The sequence below is a fragment of the Mustela nigripes genome, chromosome 8 (genome assembly GCF_022355385.1).
Source record: "Mustela nigripes isolate SB6536 chromosome 8, MUSNIG.SB6536, whole genome shotgun sequence".
NCBI lineage: Eukaryota > Metazoa > Chordata > Mammalia > Carnivora > Mustelidae > Mustela > Mustela nigripes.
Genome location: NC_081564.1, coordinates 51772433 through 51792487, shown reverse-complemented (window position 1 = coordinate 51792487; position 20055 = coordinate 51772433). Strand labels below are relative to the sequence as shown.

Below are 20055 nucleotides of genomic sequence, written 5' to 3'. Positions count from 1 at the left end.
AGATGTTGAATGAGTGGTCTACTTAGACGATAAAGTTGTCCACATGATGACAAGACTTGGGATTAAAAAGAGGAAAGCAAATTCATGCCAAAGCTTTTAATAATTGAAGCCAAGAGCTGATACAGAAGAGAAGCCTAGAGCAGTGTTTCTCATCTAGGTGGTACGCTCCTGCTTCACAGACGCATGACATGAACGTGAAGTGAAGCAGTGTTTCCCTCAAATACTTCAAAATATTCATCCTTTCCCCTTCCCCCAAAGAATCTGCTGTGCTGAGTTACTGTTGCTGGTTTTAGTATGTCAGTATGAGGACATAAAAAATGAAAAACCATGGAGAAGTTTATGACCAAAAAATGGGTGTTTTGGCAGAAGAGATAGGAGGAAGAAATCATCAGGAAGTGGCACTGAGAACTACGTTAATGATATGTTCTGACCAGAGATGTGGGGATGGTGGAAGAACAGCATCTGTTGTCAAGAGGGCTATAGAGGAAGCTGTGGACTCAGCCAAATTTCAGTTAAAGTAAGATACAGAAGCATAAAAAGAAGAGATTGAGGACCTGGAGGAGTATGCTTCATGTAATACAGACCTGTGGGATGGAATGGGACAGCAGGAGGTTTGATGACAGCAGTAGTATACAGACTGGACAGGAATAAGAATATGAGGAAGACAGTGTGACCAGAGATGATAAAGATGTGAACCATACTGGGTTTAGCTGCCATAGCTTTCAGAGTAAGAAGTCGTGTTAGATGTTGTTTGTGGAGTTTTTGAACACGTGGTAGGCATTATTCTCAGCACTTAGCATGTTTGATCTTACCTAATCACCATAATGAGCCCAAGAAGTAGGTGCAGTTATTGTTCCTAGTTTACACTTGAAAAAACCGAGATACAGAATTGTTGAGCTAATATTTAAACTGTAGTCTAACTGTAGAACCCATGGCTTTAGTAATGCTAAATCTGGTGGGGCAGGGATAGTTGTCAACAGTTTGGTTTCTAGGTACTGTGTGTGGCTCATCAGATTAGCGCTTTTGAAAGTCTGTCGAATAAAGTGATTTTTAAAAATGTGGTTTCAGACCAGCAGCCTCAGCATTATCTGGGAACTTGTTAAAATGCCAAGTCCTTGGGCCACACCCCAGACCTGCCGAACCAAAACTGGGAATGGGGCCCTTAGTCTTTTTTTTTTTTCTTTTTTTAACACGCCCACCAGCTGATTCTGGTCCATGTTCAGGTGGGAAGCACAGGTCAGATATGAGACACAGTCCATGTGAAGAATGGCTTACATCAGGGTGCTAATTCAGAGGCTGTTGTAGTAAACAACAGCCTTGAACTTGTAAGGACAAGAAAATCAGGTGAAGTAACTAGCTTTCAGAGTTGTATGGGAGAAAGAACTGATGGGAATTTGTGAAGAATAAAAGAAAATTGGAAGTGGGGATAGTGAGGCAGTAGCTCCCATTCCCAGTTAAGAAGTATGTATTATGATCCCTAAGGTTTGCTGGGATAGATTGGGAGTGCTATCCACTGAAACAGTGAGTGGAGGAAGAGAAGGAATTAAGATAATGACTTTGGTTTGGGGCTAGGAAATATCTAGATGTTTACATTCCTAGAGACATTTAGATAAGGCATAGAGAATTTGACATTTGAGGATCAAATGGGAACAGAATGCCAGAAGTTCCTAAGGTTTTGCTTTGTGTTATAAATTAAGCAATTGGATTTAATTTAAGGAGGTACTTCAGACTGGAAGCCTACTCAGCAGTCTTTATTGCCCTCCTTTCCTTGTGAGAAGTTTGTGGGGGAGGTAAGGGCACAGCACCAGCACAACTGAAGAATATGCTTTTTTTGAAATTATCTGAGCTTTTTGATTGAGGGAAGTCTGTTATTTGCAGTATTGTTTGGAAAATATTTCTCAAAAGAGGTTATAAAATTTCTGAAAGCATTAAATACACTCAGAATTTTAAAGTTATTTTGCATGAACTTATAAGGTTGCTATATTTCATTTTTTTACTATATTCTTTATAAAGTATTAATAATAGTGTGTAACCAGGCCTCATTTATGCCTAGGTTATATGTTCATTTATTATGCTCTTGATTTTAAATTTATACCAGTCTGTTTATATGTCCTCTTCTGTCACTGTCTCTTCTATGCTTAATAAGGCTTTAGTAGTTTATTAATTATAAAGCAATGTCAGAAACTGGATTACCTGTAAATGTGTCCACTTAAAAAGGATTTCCTCATAATTGGTTGTATAGAAATAATTTTCACATTCTGCAAAACATGGTGGCTTTTATTCAGATTTGGTAGAAAAGCAAATGTCAGTCAAGGCCAAGTTCTCAAGATAAAATAATTTTCAAGAAACCTAAAACAGGATTAGTTGTTGGTATTTTCATGATTTATTTTTTTCTTCATTGCTCTTTCCTAGTTGGGATTATTTATAAACTTTTGTCTTTCATTTTGAGAAGTAACCACTGAGAAACACTTTGGTTATTTTTTAAGAGTTGCACTAATAAATGGAAACAAAATGGTTTTGTGGATTTATATATTCTGATACTTAGCATTCAGGTATTTTAGGAATACGTTTTCCTTCTTATTTACACAAATAATGTGTCTTGATTGATTTTGGAACTCAGTTTTTTGCCTTACTTGAATCTTAATGTTTTTAAGGAGTTTTTTAGGTATTTGTGTTATTTCCAAAAAAGTTTATTTAAAAAAGAAAATGCACAGCTTAATGTATCTATTTTCCTTCCACAGCCTTTGTTTAGTACCAGTCACCCTTTTACTGTCCAACTGTTCTAAGGCTGATGTTGATGTAATAGTTGATCTTCGGCATAAAACAACAAGGTAATGATTAGTACATTTAGTACAATTTAGTACATCATTATGCACATAATGATCTAACACGGATAGAAAAAGTTTACTCAGGTGTGCCCTGGATTTGTGTTTGCCATAACATAAATGTTACAGAGGAGTTACAAAGGATTGTCTCAGCATTACAATAGTGACAGGAATGCAGGCAATTTCCAAAAGAAGCAAATTGTTTTATCAGAGACAAAAATTTTTATGAAAGCTGTTGGTGATAAAGAACTCTAAAATTGAAAATCAGCAAGTTTGCAATGGAAGTTTTAAAAAGAAATTTCTTTTTGGAATTATGAACTAATACTTAACAAAAAATATACGGGGTCCATATTCCCATATATGATATCTCAAGGCCTAGACGTTTTTTGGACTTCAAAAATTTTTGGATTTTTAGAAAAATAATGTGAAATGTATACAAACTATTACTGTATAAAACCCCAAATAGGATCTGGGGCAGCTCTCCGGAATCCAGACGTGTTCTGTGTATGATTGATTATGTGTGTCAAAAATTAACTAATGCCTTATTGGTAGATACTGGGTTGCTTTCCATTTTTCAGCATTATAAACAGTTTCAGTATTATTAGCATTCCCATATACAAACTATTTTTAGTTATGAATAACCAGTTGGTTAAAAGATGAGGTTTGAAATCAGATTCCATCATTTACTAGCCGCTGTTGTGAGCATTAACTGAGATAACATTTGTGCCTGGAACATAGTAAGGGTTAACAAATGTTGGTTATTATAGCAACAGTAATACTACCTATTGCCATTATTGTCATTATTAGTAAAGAGTTGGCTTTATGAAATAGTTTCTAGAAGTAGAGTCTCTAGATGAAAGGGTTGTGTTACTGGGACTTTGGGAAAAATTTTATAAAAAAACCCCTCCAACTTACCATTTTTTTTTCCCCCACATAGTCCAGAAGCATTGGAAATCCATGGATCATTTACATGGCTTGGACAAACACAATACAAACTTCAGCTTAAAAGCCAGGAGATTCACAGTTTGCAGCTGAAAGCATGCTTTGTGCATACAGGTGTTTATAACCTTGGAACGCCTAGGGTATTTGCCAAGTTATCGGACCAAGTTACAGTGTTTGAAACAAGTCAGCAAAACTCCATGCCTGCCCTGATCATCATTAATAATGTGTGACAACGTGCACATTTGTACTGAAATCCACAAGAATCAGTTTGATCTTACTGAATGGGTTTTAACAGCAGTATTTGAAATACCTAACTTGTTATGGAGGTTGGTTTCGGATCGCTGCAAAATACTTTCGGCTTGTCAATGTGTTGATGATGCAAAGCACGCTGGACTGAGAATCTTACATTCTTTTTTTGTATTTCTTTGAACCCTGGTAATAATTTACATGCTCATAATACAGAGTTTCAACATTTCCACGCACCTTATTAAGCCCTGTCTTAAAAATCAGTGTCTAAGTCTGCTGTTACAACTTACTGATGGTATATGAATATTACCAGATGATTCCGAGGAAGGAAAGGCCTTCTTGGCAATACTCCTGTTAAGCCATTAGTCTGTAAATTCCAGCTTTACTGTGAAGTTCTGTAGAGTGTTAAATACAAGTTTTCCTGTCTTGCTTCACACAATTCTCTAAAATCAGTTTTGACCTTTGGTTATAGAGTCTTCATACTTCAGTATCTGGTGGTTCCTATGGCTTATACATAACTTTGTAAAAAGAAAAAAATTTTTTCTGATGCTTTGAATATAGTTTTGAAAGGAGTTTGACTTTTTTTCCCTTCATTCATCTCAGCATAGGGTGCACTATTTCACAATATGAAAATTTTTTGTCATTTAAATTATCATATTCTTTATTATGTAACTTTAACAATTGAGTTGATCTGTTTAAAATATAAATCTACTCAAGTTAATTAAAAATAAGCTTTTCAGAAATGTATTATATTTATAACAAATGTAAATAGAATAAAGACATGCTATTCACTGTATAGATTTATTAGAATTATTTAATTCAAAGGACTTAACATAATCTTTATTTAAAATGAATGCCAACCATATTAATTTATAGCAGGCCAAGCCAATTTCCTGAGAAAACTTTGTTTCCAAACATGAAGTACAGTTTTTGTTCCTACAGTCCTCAGTGGCTATGTTTTACACAAGCAAATGAATTTTGTCTTTAGATGTGTCATGTCTGATGCCCCGTTACAAATTTGGATAATTGTTTTATATCCTGGGAAAAAGGAAGATCATGCTTACTGAACTGTTGAAAATAACCACATGGCAGATGGTGCTGCTGCGTATGGTAGACCAGGTGATTTAGCTTCCAGCCGAAGAAAAGTAAAGAGTCTAAATAAGAGAGAAGAAAACAGCTTACTAAAAACAAAATGTTAACAATATAGTCTGTTATTAGTGGACCAGAATCTAGGAGAAGGAAGACTAGAGAGAAGAGACCACCATTTGGGGCTACTTTGCCTTGGGAGTGTTTAATCTACTTAGGAAGAAGCAGCTGAGAGGCAGACCCTTACATTTGATGCGCTCTGAAACAAGAAATACGGGTCAGGAGAAATCAGGTACGCTGAAGCAAGAGGACAAAAGTTTGGAAAAATAGTCACAAGAAGATAAAGGACCTTCTGGTTTCAGTGAAAAAGTTTTATGTTTATTTGGAGTCCCAGAAAGAGGAGAGAGAGGGTAGGGGCAGAGGTGGTATTTGAAGGGGATCTCTGAGGATTTTCCAAGACGACATCAAGTTACAGATTCGCATAGTAAATCCCAACAACATAAATATAAAGAAACTGTATTGGAGGCCACATAGTGAAACTCTTGGTTGCATCCCAGCAACCCTATAGGGGGAACTGCACGAAATTGAGGAGAGCTCAAAAGACCTCATTCAAAAACACTGAAGATTCAAAACGGCGCAAAACAGCTCTTGTTAATAGCAGGGTTGCGTACTTCTCTGACACTGCTGCTTGCACTGTTGGGTCTTTTTTTTTTTTTTTTAATATTTTATTTAACTATTTGACAGAGATCACAAGTAGGTAGAGAGAGAGAGAGAGGGAAGCAGGCTCCCCGCTGAGCAGAGAGCCCAATGCGGGACTCGATCCCAGGACCCCGAGATCGTGACCTGAGCCAAAGGCAGCAGCTTAACCCACTGAGCCACCCAGGCGCCCGCACTGTTGGGTCTTGTGCTACTGTCTCCAACTCTGCATTCAGTGACGTCTTGTATTGGCAATTGGAACTGCCCATAGTGGAATATTTACCCCAGGGGCATCAAATACTACATATTAGGGCTTGATGTATTGATTTTTGCTGTTTACTCTAGATCTTGAAGGCAGTGGAGAAAATGTTAATAATGCAGATTAAGTTCAAAAGTGTTACATGAAGATAGCTGTTAAATTACAAATAGCACAAATACTTGAAGAATTATTCCTCCAGGATCTGAGAACTATTTGGCGAGATCAGCAAAGAAGTTGTTCAAGTTATTGATGTACAACATCAGGTGAGGATTAGCATATCTTCTCACGTTTTTCTTCCCCCTTCACATAAACAAAAATCTCAATCAACGGTCATACTGGATTATTTTCATTTGTTAATTGCAAGATAGGTTGGTTGTCAAGAGCTTGGCAAAACTCAACAAGGGCCCTATGTAAGGATCACTAGGCTATATGAAATTTGCAATATAGAATATTGCCCTTTTTATTATTTGTCAGTTGTGTGCTATGAAGACTTTATATCTGCTTTAAAAGTCCCCCCCCACCCCCGCTGTAATTTGATAGACATTTACCAGCATATCTTTGGGTATGGACATAGACCATAAAAAGTTTCGTATTCTGACATCCACATTGCAGTTAACCAGGAGCTGAAGCATCTTCTGGAATATTCCAGGCTTTAGGACTCAATAGGGCAGTGATTTGCAAAGTGTGTGGTCCTAATTGTTTACTACTAGAAATGTAACTCCAGAGGATACTTTGGTGGTCTACCTGCTTAGATCAATTTTGTTGGTCTGGTTTGAATATGGAATCTTGTTTTGTTGTTGATGTTTATTTGTTTGTTGTTTTTAAATCTTGTGGTTTTAACAAGCCCTGATGCTGAAGAGGGGACCTGTACACTACACTTTTGGAAACATGGCCTTTGGGACCCTGAGAAGCACTGTGTCTGGATGCAGATTTTTATTAAGTTTGTTTCTATATAGTTTTTGGTCACATCATAGAAATTATTCTTCTTCAAAAGTTCTAAGTGACTAGGCCAGCATTTTAAACATATACCCCTAACATATGACAAATTGTTCAAAGATTAATTTTCTACTTAAGGATATTGAAAGAAAAATTGAGTTTACAATAGCTGTTTGCTCAATTAAAGTGAACAGTGGGGCTGCGGGTAACATTCAATCCCAGCTTGCCTGTCACTTTATTATTTCTTGGCTGTTGGTCATAAGTACCAGATCTTACTAGTTTTGGGTGCTTCCAGTTTTGCTTTTCACAGTAACTGGATTCTTTTGGGCAGGTATTTGTAGTCTCTGCTAGAGATTATAGGTAGGATGACCACGTTAGTCTTTACCCAAAATGAGATAATTTGAGATTGAAAGGAGGCGCTATTAATAATCACAGTGGGACAGGGGCGCCTGAGTGGCTGAGTGGGTTAAAGCCTCTGCCTTCGGCTCAGGTCATGGTCTCAGGGTCCTGGGTTCGAGCCCTGCATCGGGCTCACTGCTCAGTGGGGAGCCTGCTTCATCCTCTCTCTCTCTCTGCCTGCCTCTCTGCCTACTTGTGATGTCTGTCAAATAAATAAATCTTAAAAAAAAAATCACAGTGGGACAAACAGACATAAACTGAGTCCATTCCAGGCACACTAATATGTGTTCATATTAGCTTAGGGTTTCCTTCCTCTCGGGCTATTTGTTGACTGGTGCATTACAATGAATTCTGCTACGTGTACAAATACTGCACATTCATAAGGCTGCTATAAGCTTCATTCTTAGATGCTTGGAGAAGTTCTAGTTCCCTGCTTTTTTGGCAGAAATGTTCACTCAGTTCAGATGTGATGATGAGTGGCAAGATTCAGCTAATCTTCAGATTGGAGTCAGTGACAGAATTCCTTCATCCTTAAGTGGCCTGAACCAGGACTGAATTTTTGTCCTAAGCGGAGATTGTCACTCCCGGGGGTATGGATTACTGGCCTATTAAGATTCTTATACCCTTTCCATGTAATTGTGGAAGAACTTGTACATACTTAGTATTTCTAGCCTTTACACATATCTTGAACCACTTACATCACCTTTATGTTAGTAATACTCTCCCATGCTAAGTGAGGCTGCTGATATTTGAAAGGTTTGGATAGCCATTTTTGGATTATGGGCTGACAAGATATTCAATGGCTAAATAACTACCCCTGGGTTAGGTACCTCAGATGTTTTTTAACTACTCCTAGGTGGTTAAAATGAATGAATTTATTTATCACCCTTTGGTGAGCTATTTTCTTTCTTTTTAAGATTATTTAGAGACAACAGTGAGAAGGGGAGAAGGAGAGAGAGAATCTCAAGCAGACTCTCTGTTGAATGCAGAGCTGTCACAGGGGTCCATCCCATGACCCCAAGATCATGACCTAAGTGGAAGTCAAGAGTTGGGTGCTTATGGGACGCCTGGGTGGCTCTGTTGGCTAAGCGTCTGCCTTTGGCTCAAGTCATGATCGTAGGTCCTGAGATCAAGCTCCGCATTGGGTTTCCTCCTCAGTGAGGAGTCTGCTTCCCCCTCCCCTCTGCTTGCAGCTCCCCGTGCTTGTACGTTCTCTTTTTTGATATCTCTCAAGATAAATAAATCTTTAAAAAAAAAAAAAAAAGAAAAGCTGGACCCGTAACCAACTGAGCCACCCACACACCCGTGGTGAACTATTTTAAAGCAAATTATACTCAATAAAATGTTTGGTGGTAATTTAAGTACATGACTCTAGATGTACCAGGATGGAATATTTCTTCTTAGATTGATAAGAACTGTAATAATGGGATGCCTGAGTGGCTCATTTGGCTAAGAATCTGCCTTTGGCTCAGGTCGTGATCCCAGCGTCCTGAGATCAAGTCCCACATCAGGCTCCTTGCTCAGTGGGGAGCCTGCTTCTCCTTCTGCTTGTGCTCTTTCTCTCTCTGTCAAATAAATAAAATCTTTTAAAAAAAAGCCCCAAACTGTAGTAAGACTTAAGTCTTCAAGCACAGTATTCTAAGACGGTATTTCCCAGAATGTTTCCCACTGAGTAGGATGTTAATAGATATTAGATGAAAAGAAAGAAGAGTTCCCTGACTATAAAAATTAGAGGTTTCTTTACTGCTCATGTGCATCATGGGAGTTTCCCAAACATATTCAACTAGGAATCATCCCTTCCTTGTCAAGCATTTCTCAGAACTAGTGATATGCTCATAAAGTAAAGATGGATAAGCTTTTTCTGTAAAGTATCAGACAGCCATTCAGGCCTGGGGGGTATACAATCTCTGGCTGCCAAACACAGTTTGTACATGAATGGGCGTGGTTGTTTTTGTAACTAAACACCTGTTTCTGTAAGTAAGAGAACAGTAAGTGTTAATTTGTTTTAAAACTAAGTGACATCATTAGTACATCTTGGGAACCTGGACAGGACCAGAGAATAAAGGAGGAAAAAGGAGAGAGGACTGTACATAAGGAGAAGGAATGTCTCCTTCCTCTGTGGCAGGTTTCACGAAGACTTGGCAAGTGATACTCAAAACCATCTACATCCACTAGAGGGCACCAGGAATGCAATTTTCCTTGGGTGCCGTTCTCAACTTTTGCTTTTAAAATGTTGAAATTAGCATTTGATGACGTAGCATTTAGTGGAGTTTGGTTTAGCATTTTTCTTCTGCTACAGAGAATTAGAATCAGGCAAGTTAATGATAATTTACCAACCTAACATATCAACGATATTAACCCAGGAGATATTTCATAATTAAAAGGATTATGGACTTTTTAGTAGTCTTTACATTATCTGGAGAATCAAGATGGATGGATTCTCTAGAAATATTTAATATCTTGTTTTTTTATTGGGTGGGAAGGGGCAAAGGGAGAGGGAGAGAAAGATTCTTAAGCAGGCTCGACATGGGCTTGATCTTAGGACCCTGAGATCATGACCTAAGTCAAAATCAAGAGTCTGATGTTTATCCAGGGTGGCTGAGCCACCCAGGCACCCAATATTTTACTTATCTATCTATCTATTTGTTTATTTATTTATATTCATTCATTCATTCAATTTTATTAAAATATTTTATTTTTTTATTTGCGAGAGAGAAAGAGTACAAGCAGGGGAAGGGCAGAAGGAGAAGCAGACTCTCTGCTATCAGGGAGTCCAACATGGGGCTTGATCTCAGGACCCCTGGATCATGACCTGAGTCAAGGGCAGACACTTAACCAACTGGGCCACCCAGATGCCCAAAGCTTTTAATATCTTAAGACACGATAAAGTTTTACTGATCAGAGAGTCATTTAAATTTGTCATAGTAGAGGGGCGCCTGGGTGTGGCTCAGTCTGTCAAGTGGCTGTCTTTGGCTCAGGTCATAATCCCAGGGTTCTGGGATCGAGCCCCACATTGGACTCCCTGCTCAGCGGAGAGCCTGCTTCTCTCTCTCCCTCTGCCTGCTGCTCTATCTACTTGTGCTCACTATCTCTCTGTCAAATAAATAAAATATTTTTTAAAAATTTGTCATATTGCCATCTAAAATGGAGGCTAAAATTGGAAATTGTTAAGTCAACCAAGCCTCTGATAAACGATGAGGGTAAGAATTCCTCAATTTGGGGTTACCTGCCTGGGTCAGATTATGAGACTCTTGATTTCCATGCTGTGAGTGCCAGCCCACATTGGATGTAGAGATTACTTACTTAAAAATAAAACCTTAAAAAAAAAAAAGAATTCTTCCATCCCCACTTGTTGACTATGGACAAATCTTTTAACTTCTTTACTTCCGTGTGTGTGTGTGTGTGTATCAGTGACTGACAGGTAATAATTAATACGTGTTTTCAAATATGATTTACTTAAATTCCCTTTGAGAATGCCCTTCATAAGGTCTTCTAACAGATGCAGTTTGAAATGGCTGTGTAAACCGTAAACCCATAATCTATTCTATCTATTGCAGCCATTGCACTATTTTAAGTTTCCAGTTTTGTTCAAGATTATAGGCTTTATTTTGATTGCAGGCTTGGGCTCATGCACATTAACCATGAGGTATGCTTCCTTCATATCATCCCCTAATACCTATAGCCATGCTGGATGCACCATAGAAATGCTTTTGAAGAATTGATTAAATTACCCTTTGTCCATTACAACCTGGATGAATTTCATGATTAGCAGTGCCAATATACAACAGCTCTTCAATGGCTTTAATATAACATGTATGGAATGCTTTATAAATAATAATATTCATAATCCTGGCACTTAGTTTGCTAAAAATGAGCTTTCAAAACTGAATTCACTTAATTGTGTGCACAGGAATTCATTTTCTTGTTTAAAGAATGGGAAAAATGGTAAAAACTGAACCTTTTACCCATGACAAAAAGTTTAAGGAATTTAGGAGAGTGGAAACACTAGATTTGATTCTGTATTGTGTTTTCTTGCCAACATTGTCATTAAAAGTGATTGTATAGAAGTTTTAATGTGTCCTTTATCCAACAAATATTAATAGACTCTTTATCTGGCACTATTTTGGGGGCTAGAAACACTATCCTGGGCACTGGCTGCAGGGATATCTAATGTTAATTTAAGAGATTAATTTTTCTAAGATTTTATTTATTTATTTGACAGACAGAGATCACAAGTAGGCAGAGAGGCAGGCAGAGAGAGAGGAAGGGAAGCAGGCTCCCTGCTGAGCAGAGAGCCTGATGCGGGGCTCGATCCCAGGAGCCTGGGATCATGACCGGAGCTGAAGGCAGAGGCTTTAACCCACTGAGCCACCCAGGCGCCCCAAGAGATTAGTTTTTAGCTTAACAGAGATAGCAGTCTTTAGACAACAACTGTATGAGTACTGCATTTGTGAAGAACCAGAATTTAATTTTGAAAGATGCAGGAAAATGTTTTGCTATGTACATTTACTAGACCAAGCAGTGAAATATTTTGTTCACATTTTTCTGGTTATTACATTTAATTCTTTAAAGACTAAATTCTTTACTTACGTACTGTAAAATTAATTGCTTTTTGACAAACATATGTAGTCCTGTGACTGCCATCAATCCACCTCCTCAAATTCCCTCCTGCTGCCCCTTTACTTCAGTTTTCTGCAGCTGTCATAACAAGGTACCGCAAACTGGCTGGATCACACAACAGAAATTTACTGTCACAGTTCTGGAGGTTGGACGTTCAAGGTGTTGGCAGTGTTGGTTCCCTTTCTGAGCGAGAATCTGAGAATCTGTTCCATGCTTCTCCTCTGGCTTCTGGTGATTTGTTGGCAGTCTTTGGCTGTTCCTTGGCATGTGGAAGCATCCCTCTGTCCTCACCTTCGTCTTCATGTGGTGTGTCCATGTCTTTGTCCCAGCTTCCCCTTTTTATAAGGACACCAGTTGTTTGGGACTGGGGGCCCACCCTACTCCAGTGTGACTTGATCTTAGCTAATGACACCAGCAATGACCCTGCTTATAAATAAGGTCACATTCTGAGGTACTGAGGGGTCAGGACTTAAACATATGAATTTTGGGGGACGCAATTCAACCCATAATGATAGTCAACCACTCCCCTAACCCTCTGTCTCTGGCTACCACGGACCTGTTCTGTTTTTTAAGTGTTCCTTTTCCAAAATGTCATATAAATACAATTATACAGTATACGTACCCTTGTCTCTGGCTTCTTTCATTTAGCATACTACATTTGAGAAACACATTGTGTTTCTTGTTTGTTTGTTTTTAAAAAGATGTTATTTATTTATTTGATATAGAGAGAGCGGCAGGCAGAGGCAGAAGCAGCTTCCCTGCTGACGTGGGGCTTGACCCCAGGATCCTGGGATCATGACCTGAGCTGAAAGCAGACACTTAAGGAGTGAGCCACCCAGGCGCCCCCATAGACACTGTTTTATGTATGTGTCAGTAGTTTATTTTTATTGTTGAGGATTATTCCAGGATGTGCTAAGTTTGTTTATCCACTCACTAGTTGAAGGACAGTTGAGTTATTACCAGTTTTTGGAGATCATAAATAAACTTGTTATAAACATTCACATTCATGTTTTTATGTGAAATAGTTTTGACTTCTTTTTGGTAAATTCCTAGGAGTGGGGTTACTGTGTCATGAATGTGCAGGTAGTGTATGTTTACTTTAATAAGAAACTCAAATTATTTTCTAAGGTGGCTGTACCGTTTTCATGCTCACCAGCAGTGAATGAGAGTTCTTACTGCTCTTCTTGTAGCAACTAGGATTGTCAGCTTTTAAATTAATGTTTAAAAACTCCATTTTAAAAAAATTAATGTTTAAATATTCCAGTAGAGTTCACATACTGTATCTTATTAGTTTTGGGTGTACAATACAGTGATTCGGCCCTTCCGTACATCAGCTGCTGCTCATCTAAGTGCCCTCCTTAGTCCCCATGCCCTGTTTAACGCATCCCCCCACCCACCGCCCCTTCTGGTAACCAGCAGTTTGTTCTCTATAATTAAGAGTCTGGTATTTTGGTTTGCCTCTCTCTTTTTCCCCCCACTTTTCTCATTTGTTTTGTTTCTTAGATTCCACATTTGAGTGAAATAGTATGGCACTTGTCTTTCTCTGACTTATTTCACTCAGCAGAATACTCTTCAGTTCCATCCGTGTTGTTGCAAACGGCAAGATTTCATTCGTTGTTATGGCTAATATTCCATTGTGTATGTGCACCACATCTTTTCTTTGTCCACTCATCAGTTGATGGACATGTGGGCGGTTACAAATGTACTCTTAATCTCCTTCATTTATCTCAGCCATCCTCCGACCTACCTCCCCCTCTGGTAACCATCAGCTTGTTCTTTATAGTTAAGGGTCTGTTTCTTGGTTTGGGTCTCTGTCCTTTTGTTTTTTTTTTTTCCCTTTGTTCATTTGGTTCTTAAATTCCACATATAAGTGAAATTATATGGTATTTGTTTTTCTCTGACTGGCTTATTTTACTTAACATTTTTACTCTCCAGTTCCATCCATGTTATTGCAAATGGCAAGACTATAGACTTTGGTTACTAGCGTTTTATCTGTTAAGACATTTTCAAATATCTTCTCCCACGCTGTCTATTATCTTTTGGTTTTGTTGACTGTTTCCTTTGCTGTGCAAAAGATTTTATCTTGATGAAACCCCAATAGTTCATTTTTGCCTTTGTTTCCTTTGCTTTTAGAGTCATGTCTAGCAAGAAGTTCTTGTGTTCTCCTCTAGGATTTTGATGGATTCCTGTCTCACATTTAGGTCTTTCATACATTTTGAGTCTATTTTTGTGTATGTTGTAATAAAATGGTTCAGTTTCATTCTTCTGCATGCATGGTGTTTTGGGTTTTCCACATAAAGTATCATGTCATCTGTGAAGAGAGAGTTTGACTTCTTTGCCAGTTTGAATTGTTTTTATTTCTTTTTGTTGTCTGATTGCTGAGGCTAGAACTTTTAGTACTATGTTGAATAGCAGTAGTGATAGTAGACATCCATGCTATGTTCCTGACCTTAGGGAAAAGCTCTCAGTTTTTCCCCATTGAGAATGATATTCACTGTGGGCTTTTCATAGATGGCTTTTATGATATTGAGGTATGCTCTCTCTATCCCTACACTGTGGAGAGTCTTAAGAAAGGATGCTGTATTTTGTCAAATGCTTTTTCTGCATCTATTGAGAGGATCATATGGCTCTTGTCCTTTCTTTTAGTAATGTAGTGTATCGCATTGATTGATTTGTGGATGTTGAACACCGTTGCAGCCCAGGAATAAATCCCACTCAGTCGAAATGAATAATCCTTTTAATGTAGTGTTGGATCCTATTGGTTAGTATCTTGATGAGGATTTTTGCATCCATGTTCACCAGGGATATTGGTCTGTAATTCTCCTTTTTGGCAGGATCTTTGTCTGGTTTGGGGATCGAAGTAATGCTGGCCTCATAGAAAGTCTTTGGAAGTTTTTCTTCCATTTCTATTTTTTGAAACAGCTTCAGAAAAATAGGTATTAATTCTTCTTTAAAAGTACAGTAGAATTCTCCTGGGAAGCCATCCAGCCCTGGACTCTTGTTTGTTGAGAGATTTTTGATTACTGTTTTAATTTCCTTACTGGTTATGTGTCTGTTCAGGTTTTCTATTTCTTCCTGTTTTAGTAGTTTATACATAGTTTATACCAGTAGTTTGGTAGTTTATACATCTCTAGTAATGCATCCATTTCTTCCAGATGCTTAATTTGTTAGCATATAGTTTCTCATAATATGTTCTTATAATTGTTTTGGTTGTAATATCTCTTTCACTCATGATTGTATTTCTCTTTTGTTTTTGATAAGTCTGGCCAGAGTTTTATCAATCTTAGTAATTCTTTCAATGAACCAGCTCCTAGTTTTTTTTTTTTTTTTTTTTTTTATCTGTTCTACTGTTCTTTTGGTTTCTATTTCATTGGTTTCTGTCTCAATCTTTATTAATTTTCTTCTCTGGCTGGGTTTAGGCTTTGTTTGCTGTTCTTTTTCCAGCTCCTTTAGGTATAGGGTTAGGTTGTGTATTTGAGAACTTTCCCTTTCTTGTTTCTTGAGAAAGGCTTGTATTGCTATATACTTCCCTCTTAGGACCTCCTTTCCTTCATCCCAAATGTTTTGAACAGTTGTGCTTTCATTTCCATTTGTTTCTATGAAATTTTTTTCCATGAATTTTTAACATTCTTTAATTTCCTGGGTGACCCATTCATTCTTTAGTAGGCTGCTCTTTAGCCTCCATGTATCTGAGTTCTTTCCAAATTTCCTTTTGTGTTTGAGTTCTAGTTTCAAACCATTGTGGTCTGAAAATATGCAGGGAATGTTCCCAGTCTTTTGGTACTGGTTGAGACTTGATTTGTGATCCAGGATGTGATCTATTCTGGAGAATATTCGATGTGCACTAGAGAAGAATATGTATTCTGTTGTTTTGGGATGTAATGTTCTGAATATATCTGTGATGTCCCTCTGGTCCAGTGTATCATTTAAAGCCTTTATTTCCCTATCGATCTTTTGCTTAGATGATCTTTCCAATTCAGTAAGGGGGGGGTGTTAAAGTCCTCTACTATTATTGTTAATGTTTTTCTTTGATTTTGTTATTAATTGGTTATGTAATTGGCTGCCCCCATGTTAGGGGCATAGATATTTTATTATTTTTTTTATTGTGTTATGTTAGTCACCATAAAATACATCATTAGTTTTTGATGCAGTGTTCCAAGATTCATTGTTTAGGTACAACACCCACTGCTCCATGCAATATGTGCCCTCCTTAGTAGTCATCACCAGGCTCACCCATCCACCAACCTCCCTCCCCTCTAAAACCTTTGTATTGTTTCTCAGAGTCCATAATAAGGGCACAGTTATTTAAAATTGCTATATCTTCTTGTTGGACAGACCCTTTAAGTATGATATAGTGTCCTTCCTCAACTTATTCTAGGCTTTAGCTTAAAATCTAATTTGTCCTTATAATTGTCTTTGGATTGCCACCCCAGCTTTCTTTTGATGTCCACTCCCTTACTTTAAATCTGGAGGTGCCTTTGGGTCTAAAATGAGTCTTACAGACAACATATTGATGGATCTTGTTTTTTGTTTTTGTTTTTGTTTTAATCCATTCTGATACCCTGTGTCTTTAATTGGGGCATTTAGTCCACTTACACTCAGGGTAACTATTGAAAGATAAGAATTTAGTGCCATTGTATTGCCTGAAGGTGACTGTTACTTATATTGTCTCTGTTCTTTTCTGATGTATGTTACATTTAGGTTCTCTCTTTGCTTAGAAGACCCCTTTCAATATTCCCTGTAGGGCTGGTTTGCTATATGAAAACTCTTTTAGTTTTTGTTTGTCCTGGAAACTTTTTATTTCTCCTGTTTGCAGTGACAGCCTAGCTGAATATAGTATTCTTGGCTGAATATTTTTCTCACTTAGTTCTCTGAATATATCATGCCAGACCTCTCTGGCCTGCCAGGTCTGTGTGGATAGGTCTGCTGCCAATCTAATATTTCTACCTTTGTAGGTTATAGACCTCTGTCCAGAGCTGCTGTCAGAATTTTCTCTTTATCTCTGAGACTTGTAAGTTTTATTATTAGGTGATGGGCTGTTGACCTATTTTTATTGGTTTTGAAGAGGGTTCTCTGTGCCTCCTGGGTTTTGATGCTTGTTTCCTTCCCCAAATTAGGGAAGTTTTCTTCTATAATTTGCTCCAATATACCTTATTCCACCCCCCACTTTCTTCTTCTTCTGGGATCCCAATTATTCTAATATTGTTTAATCTTATGATATCACTTATCTCTCAAATTCTCACCTCGTGATCCTGTAGTTGTTTATCTCTCTTTTTCTAAACTTCTTTATTCTCCATCATTTGGTCTTCTATATCACTAATTCTCTCTTCTGCCTCACTTATCCTAGCAGTAAGTCTCCATTTTTTATTGCACCTCATTAATAGCTTTTAAAAATTTCAACTTAGTTGGATTTTAGTTCTTTTATTTCTCCAGAAAGGGATTCTCTAGTATTTTCTCTGCTTTTTTCAAGCCCAGCTAGTATATTTATAATCATCATTCTGAACTCTAGGTTTGACATCTTACTAATGGCTGTAGTCTGTATTGATTAGGTCTTTAGCAGTTGGTACTCCCTCTTTTTTATTTTTTTCCTGAGGTGAGGTTTTCCACCTTGTCTTTTTCTGCAGATGAATGAGAGAACAAAATGCTGAAAGGGTAACAATGACCCCAGAAAAATATACACTAAACTCAGAAGAGATATGAAACCAGAGGGAAAAGAGGGGAAAAAAATATGATCAGGCTGGTAAATAGAACAGAGCCACACACTTGATTTTGGGTGTATTTTGTTCTGTTAGGAGGAACTGCCTCCCAAAATTTTAAAGAAAGAAAAACTTACATATATACAAAAATAAGAGTAAATATGATGAAGGGATGGAGGATGACTGTAAAGATGAACATTTAAAAAGATTTTAAAAAAGGAATTGATAAGAAGTTTGTTGAAAAAAGAAAGAAAAAATTTTAAAAAAAGGAGAGAATGTGATCAGGTGGGAGACTAGAATATAGACTTATGCTAGATTTAGGGTATATTTTGGTCTGTTAGAAGAAACTGTTTCCCAAAATTTTAATGAAAGAAAAACTTATATGTGTACAAAAAAGTTAAATACAATGAAGGGAAAAATATGAATATTAAAATGAAAATTAAAGATTTTTAAAAAGTTACTGATAAGATGTTGGTTAAATAGGAAAGAGGAAAATTTTTAAAAAATGGAAAAAGAAAAAAAATAAAGAAATTTAAAAGAATGTAACTTTATAAGACTAAAGAATCACAGGAAAAAGGCCCTGAATTCTATGTGCTGTATTCCTCTAGCTCTGGAGTTTTGCTGTTCTCATTGATTGGTAAAACTTGGTCTTGCCTAGATGTTCTTGCTGATCTTCTGGGGGAGAGTCCTCTTGCAGTGATTCTCAAATGTCTTTGCCTGAGGTGGAATTGTACCACTCTTGCCAGGGGCCAGTCTAAGTAATCTTCTTGGGTTTGCTCTTGGCAGCTTTTTTTCCCTGAAAACTTTCTGTAAAGCTTTGGAAGACAAGAATGGAAATGGTGGTCTCTCAATCTCCAGCGTGGAGGAATGAGAGCTTGGTGTCCTCTCTTCAGTGAGCCCTCAGAGAAAAGCCATCAATCACTTCTGTCTCCCTGGTCTCTGGCCATGCTCCATGCTCACCTAGGCCTGTGACTGAGCATTTCTACCTCTGCCAACCACCTGTTTGGAGTCTTCAAACCCAGCAGATTCCTGCAGCACAATCCCACACTGCTCCTTGCAGGGAAAGAAGTGGAGTATGCCCAGATCTGCCATTTAATGGGGTTCCTCCTCAAAGAGCAGTGGTCCAACTGTGCCAGGGATCATAGTTTATGGCAACACTGAGTTGAGAACCCTCTTCTTGGCTCTGTCTTTGCAGCTGGTTTCCCTGCTCTAATACCTGGGAACCCTGCCACACTCAGGCACCCCCAGTCTTTCTGTGACCCCGAGGGACCTGAAACCACACTGTCCCAGAGAAGGCTCCACCCCCCACTTAGCCACTAGAATGATGTTCCTCAGTGCAGCAAACTTCTAAAAGTTCTGATTTCATGCTCTACTGCTGTCACTTGCCCAGAGCCAGCTACTGGAGCCTCCCTCCCACCACGGTCTATCTTCCAGTATATTGCCTTGGATTCACTTCACACATCCTACCTTCCAGAAAGTGGTCACTTTTGTATTCATAGAATTGCTGCTATTCCTTTCTTTGATCTCCTGTTGAGTTTGTTAGGTGTTCAGAATGGTTTGATAACTACATAGCTGAATTCTTGGCACCAGATGAAATTTAGGTCTCCTACTCCTCCACCTCCTGAGACTCATTTTGAACACAGAGATACATCCAGACTGAAAGTGAAGGAATGGAGAACCATCTTTCATACTAATGTACCTCAAAAGAAAGTGGGATAGCCATTTTTATATCAGACAAATTAGATTTTAAGTTAAAGACTGTAGTCAGAGATAGAGAAGGACACTATATCAATCTTTTTTAAAAAAATATTTATTTATTTGACAGAGACCACAAGTAGACAGAGATGCAGGCAGAGAGAGAGAGGAGGAAGCAGTCTTCCTGCTGAGCCGAGCGCCCCATGTGGGACTTGATCCCAGGATCCTGAGATCATGACCTAAGCTTAAGGCAGAGGCTTAACCCACTGAGCCACCCAGGTGCCCAGACACTATATCAGTCTCAAAGGGTCTATAAAACAAAAAGATCTAAAAACTGTAAATATCTATGCCCCCAACATGGAAGTAGCCAACTACATAAAGCAACTGTTAATTAAACAAAGAGACATATTGATAAGAATATGTTAATTGTAAGGGATCATAACACTCCACTTTCAGCAACAGACAGATCATCTAAGCAGGAAATCAACAAAGAAATAAGAGCTTTGAATGACACACTGGTCCAAATGAACCTCATAGATATATACAGAACATTCCACCCTAAAACAACAGAATACTCATTCTTCTTGAGCACACATGTAACTTTCTACAGAATAGACCACATACTGGGTCACAAATATGGTATCAACCAATACCA

General features: G+C 38.0%; 1 protein-coding gene across 4 annotated transcripts in view; it reads left to right on the top strand.

The window, feature by feature from the left end:
- The window catches only part of TRAPPC8 (trafficking protein particle complex subunit 8), a 74732-nt gene extending 69923 nt beyond the window's left edge, over nt 1-4809 (top strand). For all 4 annotated transcript variants that reach the window (XM_059409409.1, XM_059409406.1, XM_059409408.1 and 1 more), the window contains 2 exons: nt 2742-2831; nt 3763-4809. In XM_059409409.1, coding sequence (XP_059265392.1) covers nt 2742-2831; nt 3763-3997 — 325 coding nt within the window. In that variant the 3' untranslated portion in view covers nt 3998-4809. The remainder of the gene's footprint in view (nt 1-2741; nt 2832-3762) is intronic.
- Nucleotides 4810-20055: the final 15246 nt, after the last annotated feature.